The sequence below is a fragment of the Drosophila nasuta genome, chromosome X (genome assembly GCF_023558535.2).
Source record: "Drosophila nasuta strain 15112-1781.00 chromosome X, ASM2355853v1, whole genome shotgun sequence".
In the NCBI taxonomy this organism is placed as follows: Eukaryota; Metazoa; Arthropoda; class Insecta; order Diptera; family Drosophilidae; genus Drosophila; species Drosophila nasuta.
The window spans coordinates 32,115,017-32,137,119 of NC_083459.1; the positions used below are offsets into that span (position 1 = coordinate 32,115,017).

Here is a 22,103-nt window from a genome sequence, read left to right on the forward strand (position 1 = left end):
AAGTCAGTTGCAAGTCGCAGAAGTCAAATAACTCGCTATCTCTTTACTTAATCTGTGTGTCGTCTTTGGTGCAGGACTTTTTCGAGATGGTGCGCGCCGAGGACGAGAAGGAGTTTGCCCGCCGCTTCAATGAGGAGCATGTGGACACCAAGAGCGCCGGCTCCATGTTCGAGCTGCTGCGTCGCAAGCTTAGCCACTCGCCCGCCTATCCGCACATGCTCTCGCTGTTGCAGCACATGCTGCTCCTACCCTGTAAGTACAATTTACTTTCATTCAACCAGAAATTAAAACACGTAAGACAGCTACAGTCGAGTGTACTCGACTTTGAGATACCCGCTACCCATTCTGAATAAGAGCAAAGCAGTGCGGTATTAATTTCGCAATATAGCAAATTAATATTCAGAAAACTACTATCAGAGACTACATTTGGTATATTAATATAGTACTACATTCAAAATATACCATAAAGTGCAAAGTATGCCAAATTGTCAGGATTGTTAAAAGTATTTCATCTTTCGATATGCTTAATATGGAATATTTTGACAGAAAAATGTAGTAGGTTCCTTTAACGTCGTTAACTTTAACGTCAACTGGAGGCAGTTCAATAAGGTCAGCAAAGTAATCTTAAAGAAGCAAAAGTGTACATAATACGGAAATAATAACTAATTTTGTATTGCAATCTGATAAAAATCTTAAATGTAATTCAAGAACTCTTTTCATTAGACAATTGTTGTGGCTGACAATCTGACATATATTGCCTTCGATATCATATATTTTTTGAGTGAAGTAGTAGTTTGATATACTAAATATACATGACAGTATATTTTAGTATTCTGCGGTACATTTTCTCGGTATATTTTGCCAAGCATTTTGTGTCCTCTTTATAAACGGAATGAAAAAGTATTTTGATAAACTTAATATACATGTCTGTATATTTTAGTATTTTGTTGTGTATTTATTATATAAGAGGGAAAAATATACCAATATATACCGGTAGATTTGTCCCTATTTATATTTTGAATCGAGTAATATGTTGATATACGAAATATACATGACGGTATATTTTAGTATTTTGTGGTATATTTATTCGGTATATTTTCAAATTAAATGTTGTCCTATTTATAATCTGAATGAATAAGTATTTCGATAAACTTAATATACATGTCTGTATATTTTAGTATATTTATTAGTATTTTTGTGGTATATAAATTTGGTATATTTAAACAATACGTACTCTTTTTTTATGATTTTTTGTATTGACAACGGGTAAAGAGCATCTTATAGTCGAGCTGTAGCTTTAATCTTTAGTTTTACACAGAAATTCGAAAACTATTAATATAAATAATAATATTAACTATTAATATAATATAATCATTATTATAAATAATAAATAATCATAACTATTGCTATGATGTAATACATGTTTATGAATCTTTGGTCTAATAATACGAATACAAATGATTAATCATGTCGTCTTATTATTGTGCACTTTAAACGAATGGAGTTTATTAGTTTTTGAAATAGATGCAAAAAACGGTGCTCATTCAATTTGTTTCCCCTCCAGATACCGGACACAGCACAGAGCACTGGCTACTCATCGATCGCGTGGTGCAACAGGTGGTGCTGCAGGTGGAGCAACGTCCCAGCAGCGATCTCATCTCCGACTCCGATGAGCCCGGCAAGCAGCTGAAGCTCAACAACGAACAGTCGACGATGCACGATCCGGATGTGGCGCCACTTCAGATCGATGTGGGCAAGCTGGTGCGTCTGCTCGTCAAGGAGGAACAATTGACCCAGGCACGCAAGCGGGCCGATGAGCTGGAGCGGGAGAACTTCGATGTGCAGTCGCGTCTCGCGAAGAAGGAGCAAGAGCTCGATCTGCGCATGCAGGAGAAGGAGGATCTGGAGACCGGTTTGGCCCGAATGCGCGAGCGACTCGAGAAGGAGTCCGCTCAGCACTCGCAGGCCGTGCAGCGTGCCCAGACCGCCGAGATGAAGGCCGAGGATCTGCAGCATCGCCTCCAGACGGAGCAACAGGAGCGCGCTCGCCTCGAGCGTCTCGTCACCGAGGGCAGCATACCCGACGATCAAAAGGTTGCCGGTCTAACCGGTTGCAATGGCGCCGTCTCGCCACCGCCGCCACCACCGCCGATGCTGAAGACGGTGCCACCACCGCCACCGCCCATGGCACCAGCCATGTTGCCGCCACCGCCGCCCCCATGTCCCGGTGCCCCTCCACCGCCGCCTAGCATGGCACCAGCAATGGGTAAGTTATCGAAGTTGATTCCTTTTTTAAACTCCCTCGCTAATTCGCTCTCTGCTCGAAGCAGCTCCCGTTGCACCCAAAGTGGAGTTGCCAAAGAAGAACGTGCCACAGCCAGCGAATCCGCTGAAGAGCTTTAACTGGTCCAAGCTGCCCGATGCCAAGCTACAGGGCACCGTCTGGAGCGAGCTGGACGAGAGCAAGCTCTACAACAACATGGAGCTCGAGTCCATCGACAAGCTCTTCTCAGCCTACCAAAAGAACGGCGTTTCGGTAAGTGGAAAAGACTAAAATTTAATTTGAGAAAGGTTTAAGACAAAGAGAACTTTGAAATATGTTAGTGGAAGAAATAAAATAATGTGAAGAAGGGTTAAAGACAACTTCAAAATAGTTATGAACAGCAAATAAATTAAGTTACGGTTGGCCATAGATAACATAAGATAGTAATCTAAGAACCCATATTATGAAGTAATCCGATGTAACTTCTAGCACAATATCAGAGCTGTTGCATGCTTCATTAAATTAGTTAAGGGATAAGTGAGGCAGTCACTTCTAATTAATCTAATCTAATTATTGTAAATCCATATTGCATAATCCTAAACTGTCTTTCTTCCCCTCTAACTATATACAAATTGTATGTTTCTCTACAGACCACCGATGGGTCCTATGAGGATCTGCGTGTGACTGGCAAGAACAAGCAGAAGGTGCTCTCGGTCATCGATGGACGACGCGCTCAGAACTGCACGATTCTGTTGAGCAAACTGAAGATGAGCGACATGGATATATCCAAGTAAGCCACATAAAGAAACTGATTTCAAAGCGAACTTCTTACTAAATGCATTCTTCGATTCTTCGATTCACAGAGCAATTCTCTCGATGGACAGCAATGAGCAGCTGGCATTGGACATGGTGGAGCAGCTGCTGAAGTTTACGCCCTCCGCCGAGGAGCGTGCGCTGCTGGACGAGCACAGCGAAGACATTGAATCATTGGCGCGTGCGGATCGCTTCCTCTACGAGATATCCAAGTGAGTTGAGCAGTTGTTAAAGAAATGCAAATCGGAATTTACAAATCTTCTTCTTTTTTTTAGAATACCACACTATGAGCAGCGACTGAAGAGTTTGCACTACAAGAAACGCTTCATGCTGACGGTCAACGATCTGATACCGCGCATCACCAGCGTCATGGAAGCCTCCCGCGAGGTGGCACGTTCGCGACGCCTGCGCAAGCTGCTCGAGTTGGTTCTTGCATTGGGTAAGTCTTTGCACACTTTAACCAATCGAATCTCCGATTAACGTCAGCTTCTCTTTCTTAGGCAACTACATGAATCGCGGCGCTCGGGGCAATGCTTCGGGCTTCAGGCTCGCCTCGTTGAATCGCTTGGCGGACACGAAGTCGAGTGCCGCCAAGGGCACCACATTGCTGCACTATTTGGTGCAGGTGATTGAGAAGAAGTTCAAGGATCTGCTTAAGCTGGAGGACGATATACCGCATGTGCGTGAGGCATCGAAGGTGTCGCTGGGCGAAATGGACAAGGACATACAGATGCTGCGCACCGGTTTGGCGGATGTGGCGCGTGAAATCGAGTTCCATCGCAGCTCGGGACCGGCACAGCAGGGTGATCGCTTTTTGCCCGTGATGCGTGAGTTCCACGCTCAGGCATCGGTGCGTTTTGCCGAGCTGGAGGACAAGTTCCAGGACATGAAGACACGCTTCGATCGGGCGGTGCGATTGTTTGGCGAAGATGGTTCCGTGCTCCAGCCGGATGAGTTCTTTGGCATCTTTGATTCATTCCTCGCCTCGTTTGCCGAGGCGCGCAACGACAACGAGAGCTTCCGTCGCCGCCAGGAGGAGGAGGAGAAGCGCGCCAAGCAGGAGGCGGAGCTCAAGAAGCGCACGATTGAGCGCAAAAACAAATCGGGTCTCATGAGCAGCGTCGCCCGCAATTTGGGCCTCAAGTCATCCCACAACGGCGGCTCATCAACGGGCAGCGGCGATGCCGGCGGCAAGGGCGACAACAAAGGCGAGTTCGATGATCTGATCTCGGCCCTGCGCACCGGCGACGTCTTTGGCGAGGACATGGCCAAGTTCAAGCGATCGCGCAAGGCGCGTGTGCTCAACGGATCGGCGCCGGGTCCGGGACAAACGTCGCCACCCCGACACGGAAGTTTGCAGCGTGAGGAGAGCGGACGCGAACGTGAACGGACCGTGAGGCGTCAATAGACAGGCGTCCCCTGCAGCTCCTCCCCCTCTCCTTAAATGCGCGCTAGTATTTCCCCAATTATTATTATTTTTTTTTTATTGTGTTTCCTTCTGTAACTATTTATATACCACAATCATTTATATATATACATACATGCAGATATATATGAAGATCAGCTAATGCAAGCGTCAAACCAAATTTTTTACAAAAAAAAAGGAAAAAACTAAAAATATTAATTGTAATTTGTAATTTAAAACGATGAGATGAGAAACACACCCCACACACACACACACACATATATACACATACATAAATTGTAGCGTACCTTTCCAATTGTGTTTGCAATTAGACAAAAGTAAAAAAAGAAAAACCGATATCTATAACTATATAACTACATAATATACTACATACATATGCGATATATTAGGACACGTTACAAATGTCAAAATGCTCATCCTGCAGCACTCAAAGTAAAAACAAAAAAACAAAAGAATGCTAATGAAAATGCAAATCAAATCAAATGCAGCATGCAACATAATCATTATTATTATATATACATAACATATACATACAAGTATATACAAAAGAACCCAGAGAGAGTGTTTCGAGAGGCAAACGCGGCCTGCCATAAAAAGTCATGTTCATTATTAACAATTATATAAATATTATTATATATTATTATCTATTTTATTCTATGTATTTTTTTTTTTAGCACGAATCTCGCTAAAATATATTCAAGCACTTTACAAGTTTTTACGAAATGCAAAAGAAAAACAAAGCTAAAACAAAAGCAAAAAAGAGAAATGAAAATATTATTATAAATAATAAATATTTAACACTAATTAATGATATATATGCTAATTGTGTTTTTGATATGTATGCAAATTCAAATATTAACTTTAATTATTGCAAAAATTGTAAGTGCAAAAAGTATTGAAAAATTATGAAAGCAAAAACGGAAGTGAAAAATAAAGAAAACAACTTCGATATTGATTTTGATTAGGATTATAAATTTCAAATCACGTGCGCTTCCCCTTCTCCTCCTTCTCCATCTCCTTCTCCTTTTCTTCCTCCTCTAGCCATTTGCTAACTGCCAATTTGGACTCCACATCGACCGTTGCCAGCCTCTCCTCGAACTCCTCATAAGTGCTGCTCTCTCGCTCCCCAAAAGCGAGCTCCTCCAGCAGCTGCAGCTCCGATTCGCTGCTGTGCGGATGCACATTGGCCACACCATCCGAGGGAGGCGGCGAACCGTTCAGCAAGGTCGTCATCACCTTGCGAAAATCGGTACGTTCGATGCGACCGCGTCGCTGGGTGTCGAACATGTGGGAGAGCAGGCGCAGCTTGTGAACACGTCCATCGAGACGTTGATGCGGCGGATGGTCGCATTGTGGCACCAAGAACGTTGCACACGTTCGTACAAATTGTCCGAAATTGATGCGATCCCTACTCATCGAATCCGTATCCGTATCCGAATCCGAATCTGACCTCGTCCCCGTTTCCGTTCCCGTTCCCATCCCCGTGTTTGTGTGGCCAAAGAAGCCATCGATTATCTGGCGATGCAATGGATTCTGTGCCAGCTGCGGTATTCGCAGCAGCTCTGTGGGCGTTAGATATCCACGCTGGCAACGATCCAGCGCCAGAAAGCGAGCGTGAAGCTGATCAAGCTGCTCGATTGATAGCCCGGTGGCCGCTTGATGCGCCTGCAGCTCGGCGGCACTCAGCTGATGGCTGTTCGTTAGGCCCATTCCGTTTTCGATCAACTCACGTGATCCTTTATTTATTATTTACCTGCCACAAATTGTGTTCATAGCTTTCAACCCCCTTTGCCAAACGAACTAGTGTCAATTACTGACAACGAATCCCCAGCTGCCCAATATTTTATTCTTCGATTACTCTAAGTAACAAACCAAACTCTGACTGAAACCAATGTCGAGCTGCTACTCCTTAAAGGGTATATTATTTTACTAGCTATATCCTTAGAATCCTGATCAAGTTGAAATAAGTGTCAAACATAGTATTTTCAACCGGACTATTAACGGACCAAAGCACATTCAAATAGTTCTTCAGCTTACCAAGATATTCAGAATTTTGAGTTTTTGAAGATTTTCCCATCATCCGAACACTACAATTTTAGAAGCATTGGATTCTTAAAAGACTCCATATTTCTATGATGTCAATCGATAGATTTCGGTCCCACAAATCGAATGCAACTTGTTCCGTCCAAATCCGTTAGAATATGACAGAGCTATCATAATTTTTCTGCATACAAAATAAATTTGCATGTGCAGCAAATAAATTTGTGTAGCAGAATTTGAGGATGTGACTTTTTCAAATCTGCAAATGAAAAAGTGTGAAACGAATATTTTGTGTGGCATACTTTCAGGCTGACCAATTTATTCATTGCAAATAAAGCAGTGCACTGCAGTGTGCAGTAAATACATTTTTTGTGGCATACTTTTAGGTAGCGCAAATGTTGTCGTAGTTCCAATAGACACCCATAGATGGCGCCACTTCTACTGCTGCCAATTTGCTTGCTGCTGATTTATGTTCGCCTGGTATTTCAATTTTTGAATTGGCATTTTTTGGACGCACGCGATGGCATCGAGTCTACAACAACAACAACAACACGATTTGCTTGTTGTTGTAGTAATTATTGAAGGACACAGGTCAAAATGGTAATTTGTGCATAACTCGAAAACCAAAAGGACGATTAAAAGGATATTTGGCCAGTCGATAGACATTATTAATACGCACCGTTTGGCACATCCTTTGCCAGGATACGCAAGGACATTCAGGAGTTATAGCGTATTTTCAGTGGCATTTTATCTCGACTCCTGTAAGGATTTTCGTCCTTTTGAGTGCACCAATCGATTTGTATTCCTTTGAACTATCCTCATACCAAAGGACATCACGATCGTCCTTATAATTGCTGACTTTTAAGAAGTAGAAATTTGGTCGTGTTTCCGATACACGCCAATAGATGGCGCCACTTCTACTGTTGCCAATTTGCTTGCTGCTGATTTATGTTCGCCTGGTATTTCACTTTTTGAATTGGCATTTTTTGGACGCACGCGATGGCATCGAGTCTACAACAACAACAACACGATTTGCTTGTTGTTGTAGTAATTATTGAAGGACACAGGTCAAAATGGTAATTTGTGCATAACTCGAGAACTACAAGGACGATTAAAAGGATATTTGGCCAGTCGATAGACATTATTAATACGCACCGTTTGACACATCCTTTGCCAGGATACGCAAGGACATTCAGGAGTTTTCGGATCTTTTCCGTGCCATTTTATCTCCACTGAAGCAAGGATTTTCGTTCTCTTTGGTAAAACAACCGGCTTGCATTGATTAGAGCTATTTTTCTGACAAAGGACATAATAATCGTCCTTCAAATGGGTGAGATACAGCGTTCTTTAAGAAATATTGACCATGTTTCTATTCCTACCTTTTAAAAAAGTGATTGTGTCGGTTTTTTTTTGCAAGGATTATCAAAATCCTTTAATATAAATTGAATGCACTCATTATTCTGATCAGATCCTTAAGGATTTCTTTTGTATTTAGTATAAAATTTCAATCGTAAACTGCACGGATGTCTTCTTAGGAGCCATTTTGACACTCTCGTCAATCAATTAAACTAAAATGCTCTGCTGGAATTCGAGTCATGTGATAAAAGGGATATGATGCCATGGACTGAGCATAAAGCTGGAAGAAACCGTTGGGCGGAATTAACATAAAAACTGCAAAAAGCAATACCCGAAAACCGCATGCCATTGAGATCAGGATCAGTGCAAGGACGAGGCAAGCAACAAAGGCGAACACATTGCCAAAAAAAGAAAAAAGAAGCAAAAGCGACTGCTGTGAATGTATTGCAAAACAATAAGCAAAACAATAAATCAAAATATGAAATAATAATACGAGGCAGCGCCCGAGGCGAATGGAAGACACACAAGGCACACAAGACTCGCCCAGGACTTCTTGCCTTCAAGGCGACGACGACGGCAAAGTCGAAGAACAGCTGTGCAAAGTCCAAGTCGCGGCGCCTCTATTGTCAGAGCCTGAAATTCGAGCAGGCGCAAGGAGCAGAAGCAGAAGCAGCAGCAGGATCAGCATAGCATCTTGCGGTCGCCTCCTGTGCGCAATTTTATTCCTCTTCTCCGTTTTGGCAAAGAGTCCTTTGTTTTGCTTGACTGCAGCTTCAGTTTACTTATATATGTAGTATATAGTATGCATAATGCTATAAATCTAAATATGTCATAATTCGTTATAATTTCGAGAAAACCGCAAGTAGTTCGCGGCAGGACCTCGCGACCCGCTGCGCGGTTCAAGAAATACAAAAAATTGACATGGACTTTGGCGAAGGCAACACTCGGGAAGGTGCTGCTCGGGGTGGTGCAACTGCAACTGCAACTTCAACTTTGGAAAACCTAATCCCACAAATTATTACCCTAATATGCTCATATTGTCGCGGCTTAGCGACGTGCTGCCAACTCATTTATCATCTGCGCTTGTGCCGCTGGCGAAATTATCAAAAAGTAAATAAATATGAAAATGCACTTTCTCCATATTTGTTTAATTTATTAAAAAACAAAAAAAAGCTAGAGTAAACAGAGGGAGGATAAAGGGAGGTAAAGGTAAAGGCTTTTGCTTTTGCTTTCGCTTTTGTTTGTGCTTTAAAAAAGTCAGCTGCCGTTGAAGCTGTTGTTGTTGTTGTTGCTGACCTTTTAAACCCGCGCGCGGTCAGTCGCATTTGCCAGTAAGTAGATCAGGTTCATTTCACTTCCCCTTCCCCCTCTCTCTCTCTCTCTGCATTTCTCTTTCCCTTAAACATTTTCATTTCAGTTTCGCTTCCACAGCAGCCGTTGAATCAACAGCAACAGCAGCAGCTTTTGTTTGTTTAGGTAACACATCACATCAGAGATCGCGTCCTGCGTCCTGCGTCCTTTTGTTGTTGGAGGTTCGTGTGCTGACCAAATGTTGAATATACAAATACGTTCGCTCAACGCATTTCAAGTATCAAAAAATGACACGTGGATAAACAACGATCTCATCTGTAAGCTACAAAATAGAAAAAGAAAAAACTAAATGAATTGCATATAAATTTCAAATATTCAAATTTTATAAATACTTTGTGGAGTTGCAAGCTTGCTTTAATTGTTTCAGTGTGAACAGATAAATTATAGTAAAATAATGTACTCATTGATATTTGTTTCTTCTCTTTTAGCCTGTTCCTTGTACAACAACAGTTAATGTATCTTGCATTTCTTCATTCACAACAACAACTATGCACAGAATTCTGCGTTACTCTTTTTACCATGAACTTTTGTATTCAAAATAAGTACAAAATATGAAATTATCTGGAAGTTCATTAACTATCTATTTAATAGGACGAACGACTAAAAGGTAAAAGAAATTATTTCTATGATAAGATACAATTACATCTAACTGTTAGATACTTTTGGTTCATTGCGCACAAAGTTACATAACTTGGCTTATTTATTCATTATTGGCATTCAAGTATCTGGCAGACACTTTTCTCGTTCATGGAGTGAAGCTTTTAGATACATTTTCTACAGCTAGCACACAGCTAAACTTCACGTTGTTTTGAACTCTTCTGTCTAAAAGATAAAAAAAAGTATTTCTATGATAAGATACAATTACATCTTATAGATACTTTGTATCCATACGCACAATAGTACATAAGTGAGATTAATTATTCGTAAGTATCTCGCAGATACTTTTCTTGATCATGTAGTGGAGCTTTTAGATACAGTTGAATCATTTTCTACAGCTAAACTTCACGTTGTTTTGAACCCTTCTGTCTAAAACATAAAAAAAAGTATTTCTATGATAAGATACAATAACATCTTATAGATGCTTTGTATCCATGCGCGGAATAGTACATACATGCGATTAATTATTTTAATTATTCTTAAGTATCTCAAAGATACTTTTCTCAATCATGGAGTGAAGCTTTTAGATATAGTTGAATAATTTTCTACAGCGAAACTTCTCGATAATTTAAAGTATTTTTATGATAAGATACAATTACATCTTATAGATACTTTGTATCCATGCCTACAATAGTACATAAATGAGATTAATTATTCGTAAGTATCTCGTAGATACTTTTCTCGATCACGTAGTGCACCTTTAGATAGCATTAAAACATTCTCTAGTGAAACTTCGCGATGCTTTAAAACCCTTCGCTGCGGCACACACTTAACTGCCGTTCTCAGTGATTCTCAAGAGGGATGTGAAGGACATTTTGTGAAGGTATTTTGTGTATCCATTAACATTAAAGTTAAATCTTATTAGGCAACTTAGGATTTGAATATGAAAAGCATGCGACACATTCAAATGCATATTTTCGTATTCCTATTCCTATTCATATTCATATTCATATTCATATTCATAATCATAATCATAATCATAACTGTAAGCCCTACCCTGATGCTGTAGGCACACACCCATACAGAAGCAGGACACGACACCCTCAAAGAGAAGAGAGAGAAGAGAGGTTGAGAGTTACATGATTTGGATTATAATTTGATATTTAGAGTTGAGAATTAGCATTTAAATTGCCTCATTAACTCAAGTCGATAATGTTGCACTTTTTCCGATGCAACAGTCAACTGCAGACGTTTACCAACACTGGAAAGCTGCTCTGTGCATTGGGGAGCTGTTGCTCTATATAATTTTGTTAATCAAAACAAAAACAGCAAAGCACTGGAGCAGGGGTTAAAGTGTGGTACCTAGGCGATCCATTGCCACGCCCATCGCAGCGCCGTGTCGATAATTTAGAAATTAAATGTAGCTCGTCAATGCGAACCGAAAGAAAGCGAGTGAGAAGGAAGGAGATGGAGTTGGAGTAGCGAAATGCCACAAATAACACAAATCAAATCAAATCAAGCAAAAGAAAAGCGAAGCAGCGACTTTCCCAAGGCAAAGGGGTAGTGGCTAAGGGACACAATCAAATCAGGGAAGAAAAAAAAAATGGGAACTGAGAAGAAAGCAAGGATGGATGGAGGGAGGGAGGGAGAGAAAACTCTCCCTCCGCGCAGCGATGCTCACCCCTCAAAACAACACCGCATCACAGCACACACAGAAGGCCAGGACCTTGGTCTAGTTTTTCAAATTATTTTCTTTTTACTTTGCGTTTTTTTTTTTTAATTTTCCAATTTTCTTGATCCTTTTGGCCGTGTTAGTCCTTTCACTAAGCAGCACACACACACACACACACACACACACACACACACACACACACATGCGATTTCATTTTCAATTCGCGTCCTTGATTCTGATTTCGATTTCGATTTCAATTTCGTCTTGGGTGTTGTTTCTCATTGTTGTGTTGTTTCTCCTCACGCCACCAAGGTGCTTGGTTGCCTGATTACATGCTTGCATGTCCTTCGTCCATGTCCTTTCGTTCTATTTTTTTTGTAGGCTGGGTGTCAAGCATTTGTCCGTCTCCTAGTGTGTATGTTTTTCTATTTTCCTTAGCGTCCTGTCGAGCCTTGTAATTATTTAGTTTACGTTTTTTTTTTCTTACTCCTCTAATTTTTGTTCTTGTGTGTGTCCTTAAGCCCTACCCCTGAGTACCCCTACTCATTGCTGGCCCCTCAGCCGGCATGTTTTTGGCTCAGTGATTTGGAAACTTTCGATTTTCATGCTTTTTGCTTTAAATCTTGTTAGCTAAGATTGCGAATTAGTCAAGCTAAGGGTAAGCAGATGCTTTAAAAAGAAAGAAAAAACTAGAAGAAAGGCTTATAATAATTATCATAATATTCCTTTGACAACATTCTATTAATTTTGCTTTCAAAAGTCCCTCGAATTTCTTCGCTCAGATATCAATAAAATTGATTACAAGAAACAGTCTAATCTTGAATTTCTTCTCACATTCTAATGTTTCGGATATTACATTGAAAGCACTGAGATGTAAATTTGGATTAACTAGCTTTTAAAGATCCACTTGTAATTTCTGATAAATATACATCAACAATTATCAACTTTGAACTCATTTCTAACAAACAGTTTAAGCTAAAGAAATTGCTCTAAAATAAATTATTACAATCCTAACTTTCTTGGCAAATTTTTTCAAAATTTCCCCAAATTCTTTTCATTTAATTAAAGATTCAAAATACAAACTGTTTTGGTGTATAAAGCATATATCAAATAGTCTGGGAACCGCATGAGTTTCCATTTTGCGACAGTTTTCTTGCCGAGTCCTGTGAGACAGCAATTAGTTAATTAAGCGCAACTTGCGAGTGTCCCGTTCAGGACTTATGGGATACGAGTAAGAAGAGTCCTTGTAGTATCGAAAGTCGTATATCACTTGAGAATCGTTTGCATTTGACATTTGTGCAGCATCATCGGGACAATTTGCATATTTAATTGAAGCAAACACAAAAATTGTTTTCTACAATTTTCGGCTCTATTTTTTTTTTAATAAAAACATTGAAAATAATCAAGAGCCAGAGAGAGAGTGAGAGAGAGTCGGCAGCTTTGGTGCCTCAAGGAGCACAACGATCAAGAGACGAGTCAGTGACAAGGACGAAAATGGAAATGCAAGTAGATGTAGATTAAGTTTGGAGTTGGAGAAGTGGAAACCCCGCGGCGTCTGGCAAAGGGTTAAATGCAAATGAAGCCAAAGCGATCGAAGCATTACCTTGCTTCTTTTCTACTTACTCAACATTTTTTGGGTGGAAAAAAAGGGCCAAGGAACAGGGAACAGGGAACAGGACATGTTCTCGCTCTCTGTGCACCCTTTTGATAGATCTGTTGTCCCGTTATGGAATTTCATTCCTTCCTCTCTTTCTATCTATCTCAGGACCAACTAACTCACATGGGACAATCATATTCATTTGCCGCCAACTTGATTTCATTTCTCTTCCCCTTTTCCGATGCAGTGATGGGAAGTTTCTGGTTCCTCGTTCCTCGATCCTCGTTCTTCATTCGTCTGATTCCTGGTCATCAGTTCGACTAACGAATGTCCAAACATTGAGACCTTTCTCCCCGATTGGTGGTCGTGTATTTAGCTTTTGTTTAGCTTGACCAAAAGGCGAAGGACAACAGACATCGGACATCGGACAGCGGACAATGGGCAGCGGACACGCCTTGAGGTTTCCGCTTATGATTTATGCTTAACATTGGTTTCTCATCATATCACGTCAAATCGCAGTGTCAAAACAAACTGCTCAATAGCGCTGAGATGCGAGTTATGAGATACGAGGGTTACAACTGGACAGAACAGATAATAACAAGTGAAAGCAATGCTGCGACGCTCAGTTACCCTGTAATTAGATTTTCGTAAAATATTCTCTGGTAATGTTCATATATACATTCGATATTGAAAGGGTTCTTTGTTTAATGCACTTGTTTTTGTAATACCAAGAAATAAAACGTATCGTGCTATTAAACTACAAGTTTTCTCCTGATTTGGAGAATATTTCACAGAGGAGTCAATTCGCCTATTTGTCAAATTTTAATCTGCAATTAAGTTTTAAAGATTTTACCAAAAGTCAAGAAATAAAATGTATTTACACAAAAAATATTCGACATACATTATATGATCGAAACTCATTGCAAATATACTTCAATATCTATTAGTCCCTCAGTTCAATGAGGATACAAGTCTTATGCTTAAAGCATTTCTCATAAAATTTTGAGAATATTTCACAGAGGTATCAATACGGCTATCAGTCAAACTTCAGAAGTACATCTTGACTATAGTAGCTGTAATTAAGATTTAAAAATTTACTCAAAAGTCAAGAAATAAAATGTATTTATACAAAATATTCGACATACATATTTGTAATTGATTATATCATCGAACTGCATTGCAAAGATACTTCAATATCTATTAATCGCTCAGTTCAATAAGGTTACACAGACAATCTATTCAAGTTGAAAATTCCCTTTTGTTAAATCAGCAACAGGGTAGACAAAAGCAAAACTGACCAAAAAGCGCGTGCCGTGATGCAAATATATAAAAACCAACAACAAGTAAAACAGGCCAAGGCAAGGCAAGGCAAGGCAAGGAAAACAAAACGTGAGGAAAAACTGGACAGACAGACAGACAGACAGACGGTCATTTTCATTTATGAGTGCAACCCTTTCGGCAATGCAGCAGCAGTTGGTCAGCAGCAGAAGCAAAAGCAGCGGAAAATGCGCCATGGGTAAGCGTGAAAAATGAGGAAAAACATAAAAATCGACGCATTTGATGAGGGTCGATGAGATGTCAACATAAAAGTGGCAAGTGGCAGGCAAACTGCTTAGCATAGGGCATCGGCATCTGCTTCTGCCAGGCAGGTTGATCTTACACTTCATCTTTCCATCTCTCTTTCTCTCTCTCTCTTTCTGTCTCTCACCCGCATCCTTTGGAGTCCTGACAACCACGCGCCATTTATGTAAATATCAGCGGGGTATTCTAGCACTCGCTAAGCCGCTAAGACAACAGAAAACACCTGCTTTGGGGCAAGGCAATCGATTCGATTAACCATCGACTTTGACTCGACTCGAGGCGGCAGGTGCCGCAAGATTGTATTTAGAATATTCGAATAAATTTCGTAGTTATTCGGAATGAGTTGGTTTTATGCCCCACTATTATTCGTTTACCATAAAAATAGCTTCTGCTTAATGTGAAATGTCTACTCAACTTCTCACAGTCGATAAAGCTGTTGGCATCTGTCTTTCTGTCTGTCCGTTACTTTTCAAGCGCGCTATTTTCACAGTTGTGCAGATATCTTGATGAAATTTGAAGCTGTTACTGTTAGTATATATTTGAAGTGTAAAAGATTTCTTTTATATACTATATCATATGGAAATCATAGATTGAAGGTATTAGAATAAGAAAAGTTTACACATTGCTGACGCTTAACAATGATAACTAAAATGGTTCTTCTGCATTTTACATTCAAACAGATGTGATTACTATATTCGTCATAGCAAAGATATTAAAATTGATTAGAATTTTAATTAAAATTCTAGTAACAAAAGTTTAAATTTTTCTTAAGTACACTTTCTTGATGAAATTTGAAGCAGTTGCTGTTAGTATAATATATATTTGAAATCTAAAAGATTTCTTCAAGATATCATATGGAAATCGTAAATTGAAGGTATTCGAAAATATCCTAATTGTAAGGAAATTTGAGCAGAAGAAAAGTTTAAAACTTTGCTGACACATAACAATGATAACCAAAAGCAACTTGAAATGGATTTGTTATTCTGGATATATTACATATTAGTCAAAGAGTGGATATGGGTAAATGTGAAAAACTCATAGACGGAAACAATTTGAAAATAAGTAAATGTTATTAGAGGTAAAGGTTATTCGAAATTAGAGCTAAGATTGACTTTATGAACTTTTTCTGTTTTATGATAAATTTATTCATTTTACTTTACTTTAAACAGTGTCGCACTTGATATTTAGACCAAATAACTAAAATATATATGTTATGTTTAGATTGCATTTGATAATATATTGAAATTTTGATTAAGTTACTAGTAAACTTGAATGAAGGAAAAGTTTCAATGATATCTCCATAGTGGACTTTTAGTGGATCTGCTTTACAGTCAAGATCTATGATATATGAGGCCTAAATGATTGTTGACTTAGAGCGAGAAAAGGTGGCAAAAAAAAAAACAAAAGAAGAAGCTGATTAATGGCCAGCTTGGGGCGTCGCATGGAAAGTGAGAAAATGAGAAAATGAGAAATCACCGTGTTAGATTGCCATGGCAAACAATTTGAACAATTTGAATAGTCGAATCGACTGTCTTTTGGTCTGGGCCGCAATGTAAATGTTGAAATTGTTGCGCCTCCTCAGCGAATGTCCCGTGTCCTGAATCCAGTTCTCTCCGGCAAAACAGGATGGCAAATGGACACAGAGAGGAACTTCGAGGAAAAAAAAACGAGCAATAGGAATAGGAATAGGAATTGGAATAGGAAACAGGCATTCAAGGCAGTTAGACAGCCAAACATTGAAGCAAGCAGGCAGGCAATTAATGCGTCAGTTGCACCGAAGCGGAAAACTGGTTCGCAACATTTTTGGAAATTGAGAAAAACACGACAGAGCGAGCGAAAGAGAGATACAGAGTGAGGGAGAGAGCGAAAACTCGAAACTTTGTGCGCTACATTTGAGCATTCGACACAGGCTGGCGGAAGGAAATGAAATGAACTCCTTGCGCAGGATTAGAAGTCCTGCTGCCAGTTGGCAGGTATTCTCAGTGTCCCATCTGAGAGCAGTGGAAGAGGAATAGAAATAGAGAGAGGGGGAGAGGGGAGAGAAGAGCACAGAGCAATATACTGCTATTGAGATTAGCAGTGGAAAGTACAAAATTTATGTCATATGATTCATCAAATTTCTTGACAAGGATTTCATTTCACAATTCAAAAAAGTTTGTAATTTCATCAGTGTCTTATAAAAGAAAAGTTAAAGGAAATAAATGAAAAAGTTATCTAAATGATTTCCTTTTCAAATTTAGTTTGTCGATCACTAAAACTATTTGTTTTTTTATTTTTATTTCTGTCAGTCTTTTCAATTTCAATCTCAGTTTGTAAAATTCTTCATACTGAATTTCTAATAATCGCAACTATTTTTGTAATGCCTGAATAGTAAAAATAATGTAAGTATTATAACACTAATACAGTAAGATTTTTCTCGAAACATTGTTATAATCATAGTGTAAGGTTTGCATACTGAGCTTCTAATAAAGACAACTAGTATTTAAAAAATAAACTTTTATTATTTATTTTGAGAGATTTTCATACTAAACTTCAAATAAATAATACTATTTTTCTTGGGGACGAATACTGAACTAATGGAAAATATCGCAAAAGGATTTTTGTTTTAATAATTGCAACTTTTATTCTAGTGACTGAATAGTGAAAATACTAAAAATAATAGAACTCTGATAAAAAAAAATACAGTGAGATTTTTCATTTAAGATTGTAACATTTATATTGTGAAGCAATGTTTAGTAAAGGCAACTAATATTTTTGTGTCTGAATAATGATAATAAATGGTAGTATTTATATTCACAGATTTTCATATTGAACTTCGAATAAATATATGGTTGTTGTATACTAAACAATTATTTTTAGGCCTGAATACTGAACTGATAAAATACAGAAGCTGGATTCGTCTTTTAATAATTGCAACTATTATTCTAATGCCTGTATAATGATAATAGTTCTCTCATAGCAATGTAATAACTGCATTTTTTAAAAATAAACAATTCTTATTCTTCTGCCTGAACTAATACTGAGCTGAACTAATAGAAAATTCAACAGCAGAATTTCCGAATTTCCAAACTGGACACGTGCCTCTGGTTTTTGGTCTTTGGTCTTTGCCTCTGGTCCCTTTACGTAATAATACCCTTTCTTGGCGATTCGTTTCGGTTTTGGCAAAGCCTTTTGGACTGTGACTATTTGGTCTGCTGCTGTTAATCCTCTCAACTAAGAGCTGCCCCTGCGGGATGTTTACCTGTCTGAGAGATTGAGGAGCTCGTCAGCAACTGCAACTGTGACAGCTTCCAGGCATTAGCGACACATTTGTTACGCCTTTCCACGCCAGAGGAGAGTGCTAATGCATAGTCCTAGATGCCGATAGCAGCTTATTTACGACTCTCTCTCTCTCTCTCTCTCTCTCTCTCTCTTACTCGGGCAGTGTCCATTAGGACGCGAGTTGAGGCTGAAGCTGAAGCGGTGCTAATCCTGCCATTCATGCAGTTTCATTCAGCAAAACTCATTTAGATTAGCATATAGTATTATGTATGCAAAATGCTAAGACTAGACAGGACTCACAGGACTCACAGGACTCGTGGAGGAGTCGGGGCAAGCAATTGGAGCAGACAACGCCTGCAAAACACTTGCACCTGTTGTTGCCCAACAACGATTGACGCGATGATGATGCGATCATCGTTTTCCTTTTCGTTTCGTCCTGATCACAAAAGGGATCCTCACTCACACACACACTCACTCACTCACACTTGCTCGCCTTCTCCCTCGCTCGCTGCTATTGATTGCCTATCGGAGGACCAAGTGCCGAGCGATGACTCTAAACAAGAGCAGAGCCCAAAAAAAAAAACAGAAGAAAACAACATTCAACTTAATGAAGACGAAGACAGGTGTTGGAATACAAAAGAATATGTACGATGAACTCGCACAGTGGTCTGAGAACGATAGAGCTACAGTGGTTCCAAAGAAATAATAAATAATTGCATAAGATCACAAAAGGATTCTTTAAAGACGAAACAAATTCCTCAGTAATAAGAGAAGTAAAAAAGATTTTATGCAATGATAACCTTTTATAAATAATCACTCTAAGTATTAGAAGAGTAAATAACATTAACGAATTATCTTACAAATACAAATCTATGTGTTAGTTTTTAAATTTTAATATAATTGTATATTAAAATTAAAAATCTATATATTACATTTTAAATTTTCATATAATTCCAATAAAACAATTTAGCAAAAAAGAAATTACGTAAAAACAATAGAAGAAAACTTTTGAGTAAGAATGAATTTGTTCTTCTTTTGGAACTTAGCTATAGGAAAATGATAAATGATATATTCAAAAATATAACATATACTACAGATACATGGAACATAGTATTTTTGAAATGTTTAACAGCAGCTAAATGCTAAAGACAGAAAATCGAACAAAAAGCTACCTGTTCATAGTCAAAATCTGGGCAACAAAAGATTATATAACATATAGAAAGGAGAGAAGGGAAATCTGATAAAGATTGAATAGCTTGAGCAAGTTTATTTAAAGAAATTTGAAGCAAACCGTATTCATGGTAGAAACACGATCGTGTGCGACTGATCAATCAGTCAATCAGCGGTTGCGAAACTACAATCAATGCAAAAATCTTGAAAATCAAATGGATACTTGACAATCTTGGTAATAATCTTCTATGTTTATTCAAATAAGTTGAAAATCTTGAACTAATAAAAAATATTCTAAGCAGAAAGACGATCTTGTGCGACTGATCAATCAGTCAATCAGCAGTTGTAAAGTTAAATGATGAAAAGATTAAATGCGAATAAACTAGCTTGAAAATCGATGTGATATTTGGCAATTTCTTGTATGTTTAAGCAAACAGATTACATAAAATTTGGATAGCGGAAATAGGTGTGCATCTGATCAATCAGTCAATCAGTCAATCAGCAGTTGCGAAACTACAATCAATGCGATTTATTCTCTTGAAAATCAATTGGATACTTGACAATCTTGGTAATAATCTTCTATGTTTATTCAAACAAGTTGAAAATCTTGAACTAATGAAAGATATTCTAAGCAGAAACACGATCTTGTGTGACTGATCAATCAGCAAGTGTAAAGTTAGAGTTAATGCGAATAAACTCGCTTGAAAATCAATGTGATACTTGGCAATTTCTTGTATGTTTAAGCACAAAGATTACATAAAATTTGGATAGCGGAAATACGATCATGTGCAACTGATCAATCAATCAATCAGCAGTTGTGAAACTACAATCAATGCGATTTATTCTCTTGAAAATCAATTGGAGACTTGACAAGCTTGGTAATAATCTTTTATGTTTAATCAAATAAGTTGAAAATCTTGAACTAATAAAAAATATTCTAAGCAGACTGATCAATCAGTCAATCAGCAGTGCAAAAAGCATTGTAAAAACGACAATCAATGCGATTTATTCGCTTGGAAATCGATTGGATATTTGGCAAGTCCCTGAAGAGTGCCAGCTTTTTTTTCATTTTGGTTGGGGAGTTCTTCCGTTTGTAGTGGACCAGCATAAACGAGACAACCCTCTGGACAAATAACAGTTATGCGGTAGTCGGTTAATTAGTCGCTCGTCGATCGTCGTTTGTCGCTGCATACGCTAATTTTCCAAATGATTTTCACGTTTTCGCACATGTTGCGAGTGGGCAATGACAATGAGAAAAGGCATTTGTTAAACCGGCAGCAGATGATGATGCGGGCCAAGGTGCAACTTCCCTACTTCCGATCTGTTCGTGTGTGTGAGTGTGTTAGTATGTGTGTGTGTGTGTGTGTGTGTGTGTGTGTGTGTGTGTGTGTGTGTGTGTGTGTGTGTGTGTGTGTGTGTGTGTGTGTGTGTGAGTGTGTGTGTGCCTCACACACGCCCCGAAGAGGCATTCTCAACATTTTAATGACATCGTTTTGTGTGTGCAATGCGGAGACGAAATCGTCGCGCGTCGCGATTTATGATCGAGCTCATAAAACTCGCATCCCGATCGTAAATCGATGCAGCGAAAATCCTTATTGTGTCCTCGAAAAACTGTTCAACGACTGTCACAACCACATTCAACATTAGCCACAATTTTTACGAGCAGTTTAAGGAAACGTTACGACGACGACTACAAAAACAATTCAAATTATTTTACGCGCTTTTTGTGACACAATTTTTGTGTGTGTAAATATTGTGGCTGCATAGGAGAAATCCTCTTTCCCCTTCCCCTTCCCCTTCCCGTTCTTATTTTCCCCACTCAAAATTCAAGTTGCGGGTCGTAAATGTAATGATATGCCATATCATTTATGAGCTGCGCTGAGGCAAACACAATTACACAAATTAAGTGAGACTTACCAGGTATTCGCACCCAAAGTGCCTCAAAGGCAAGTGCAGTCCTTTGTTTACGTATATGAAACATTAATGATCCGATCTCGGATATAAAAGTGATCCTGTGAAAGAAGACAGAAGAGAACGACGATGCATAAATAGAAACAATAATGATCGGATAATATAACAGAACATTAACTAACAACTTTAATGCAAAATTAAATTTAAAATAAAAGCTAAACAGTTAAAATACTATATATTAAATTAAATGTAGAACATAACTTAACATCAAACAGTTGTAATAATCAAGGCTATTCTTTCCATATTTTTGATATTTTCATTTTGTGAATATGTGTTAAGAGTGATCTTTTAGAGTCAATACGATCCTTATTATAAATATATTCTAGAGGTGAAAATAAAGCACAGAAATATATAAAATAAAAGCAAAAGCTTAACACTTGAAAGAAATTAAATTAAACATAAAGCATAACTTCAAATCAAAATATTATAATAATCTATGTGTTTCTTTCCATCTTTTTTCATGTTAATTTTGTGGAAACGTTTTAAAAAGTATCTTTTATCAATCTGCACAATACTTATTAATAATCCTAAGTTCTTGAGGTGAAAATAAAACACAAAAGTAAATAAAATATGTTTCGATATCCTAAAGATAACAATTTATCTTCAAGTTCACAGTTCGTTACAAAGTTGTAAGCTCAAGTGCCTTCTGAACTGTAGATTGTGGTCTCCTAATGAAGATATCCCAAGCACATTTTATTTATCGCATCTTAAGCAATCTTAAAACAATTTCAACTGGTTTCTTCAACTTAATACAGTTAGAGCTGTATCCCAAAAGAAAACAAATTCAACGGACCTCAGTCTTATCGAGGCAATCAAAAGCCGCAAAGTAAACAACGAATGCCTGAAGTTTGAGGGCAAATTGGCTTAGGCGCTTAAGGCAGCGAACCAGAAACAGGACATCGAATGGAAAGCAATTAAAATTCAGCGAGTGTAGCGAGGAGTGTGAAAGTGTTGCAGCATCTTGGGAAAGCGGCTCCTTTTTGAC

At 38.5% G+C, this 22,103-nt stretch overlaps 3 protein-coding genes and 1 long non-coding RNA gene across 5 annotated transcripts in view; 2 read left to right on the forward strand and 2 right to left on the reverse strand.

Annotated features, from left to right (window-relative positions):
* Positions 1-5,213, forward strand: part of LOC132797363 (disheveled-associated activator of morphogenesis 1) — a 45,734-nt gene extending 40,521 nt beyond the window's left edge. Inside the window, exons 4-10 of the mRNA XM_060809085.1 lie at positions 75-252; positions 1,565-2,266; positions 2,331-2,536; positions 2,914-3,053; positions 3,127-3,288; positions 3,352-3,515; positions 3,577-5,213. Of these exons, the coding sequence (XP_060665068.1) occupies positions 75-252; positions 1,565-2,266; positions 2,331-2,536; positions 2,914-3,053; positions 3,127-3,288; positions 3,352-3,515; positions 3,577-4,484 (2,460 nt within the window). The 3' untranslated portion in view covers positions 4,485-5,213. The remainder of the gene's footprint in view (positions 1-74; positions 253-1,564; positions 2,267-2,330; positions 2,537-2,913; positions 3,054-3,126; positions 3,289-3,351; positions 3,516-3,576) is intronic.
* A 179-nt stretch (positions 5,214-5,392) lies between these two features.
* On the reverse strand, positions 5,393-6,312 carry LOC132797365 (calcineurin B homologous protein 1). Its single transcript, XM_060809088.1, has one exon. The coding sequence runs from the start codon at positions 6,210-6,212 to the stop codon at positions 5,484-5,486; it is 729 nt and encodes a 242-aa protein (XP_060665071.1). The 5' UTR covers positions 6,213-6,312; the 3' UTR covers positions 5,393-5,483.
* Positions 6,313-9,045: 2,733 nt separating this feature from the next.
* Positions 9,046-22,103, reverse strand: part of LOC132796520 (uncharacterized) — a 53,402-nt gene continuing 40,344 nt past the window's right edge. Inside the window, exons 3-4 of one of the 2 annotated variants that reach the window (XR_009633569.1) lie at positions 21,065-21,159; positions 9,046-9,531 (exon numbers count right to left, since the gene is read on the reverse strand). The gene's annotated coding sequence lies outside the window, so the exon portion shown is untranslated. The remainder of the gene's footprint in view (positions 9,532-21,064; positions 21,160-22,103) is intronic. The other variant, XR_009633568.1, reaches the window with a different exon arrangement.
* Positions 12,957-16,904, forward strand: LOC132796930 (uncharacterized). The gene is made up of 3 exons (XR_009633611.1): positions 12,957-14,651; positions 15,564-15,794; positions 15,886-16,904. It is a non-coding gene; the product is annotated as an uncharacterized LOC132796930 (long non-coding RNA).

What these genes read in the sequence shown, in the direction of transcription:
- LOC132797365 (XM_060809088.1), bottom strand. Translation starts at nt 6,212, where the DNA reads ATGGGCCTAACGAACAGCCATCAGCTGAGTGCCGCCGAGCTGCAGGCG.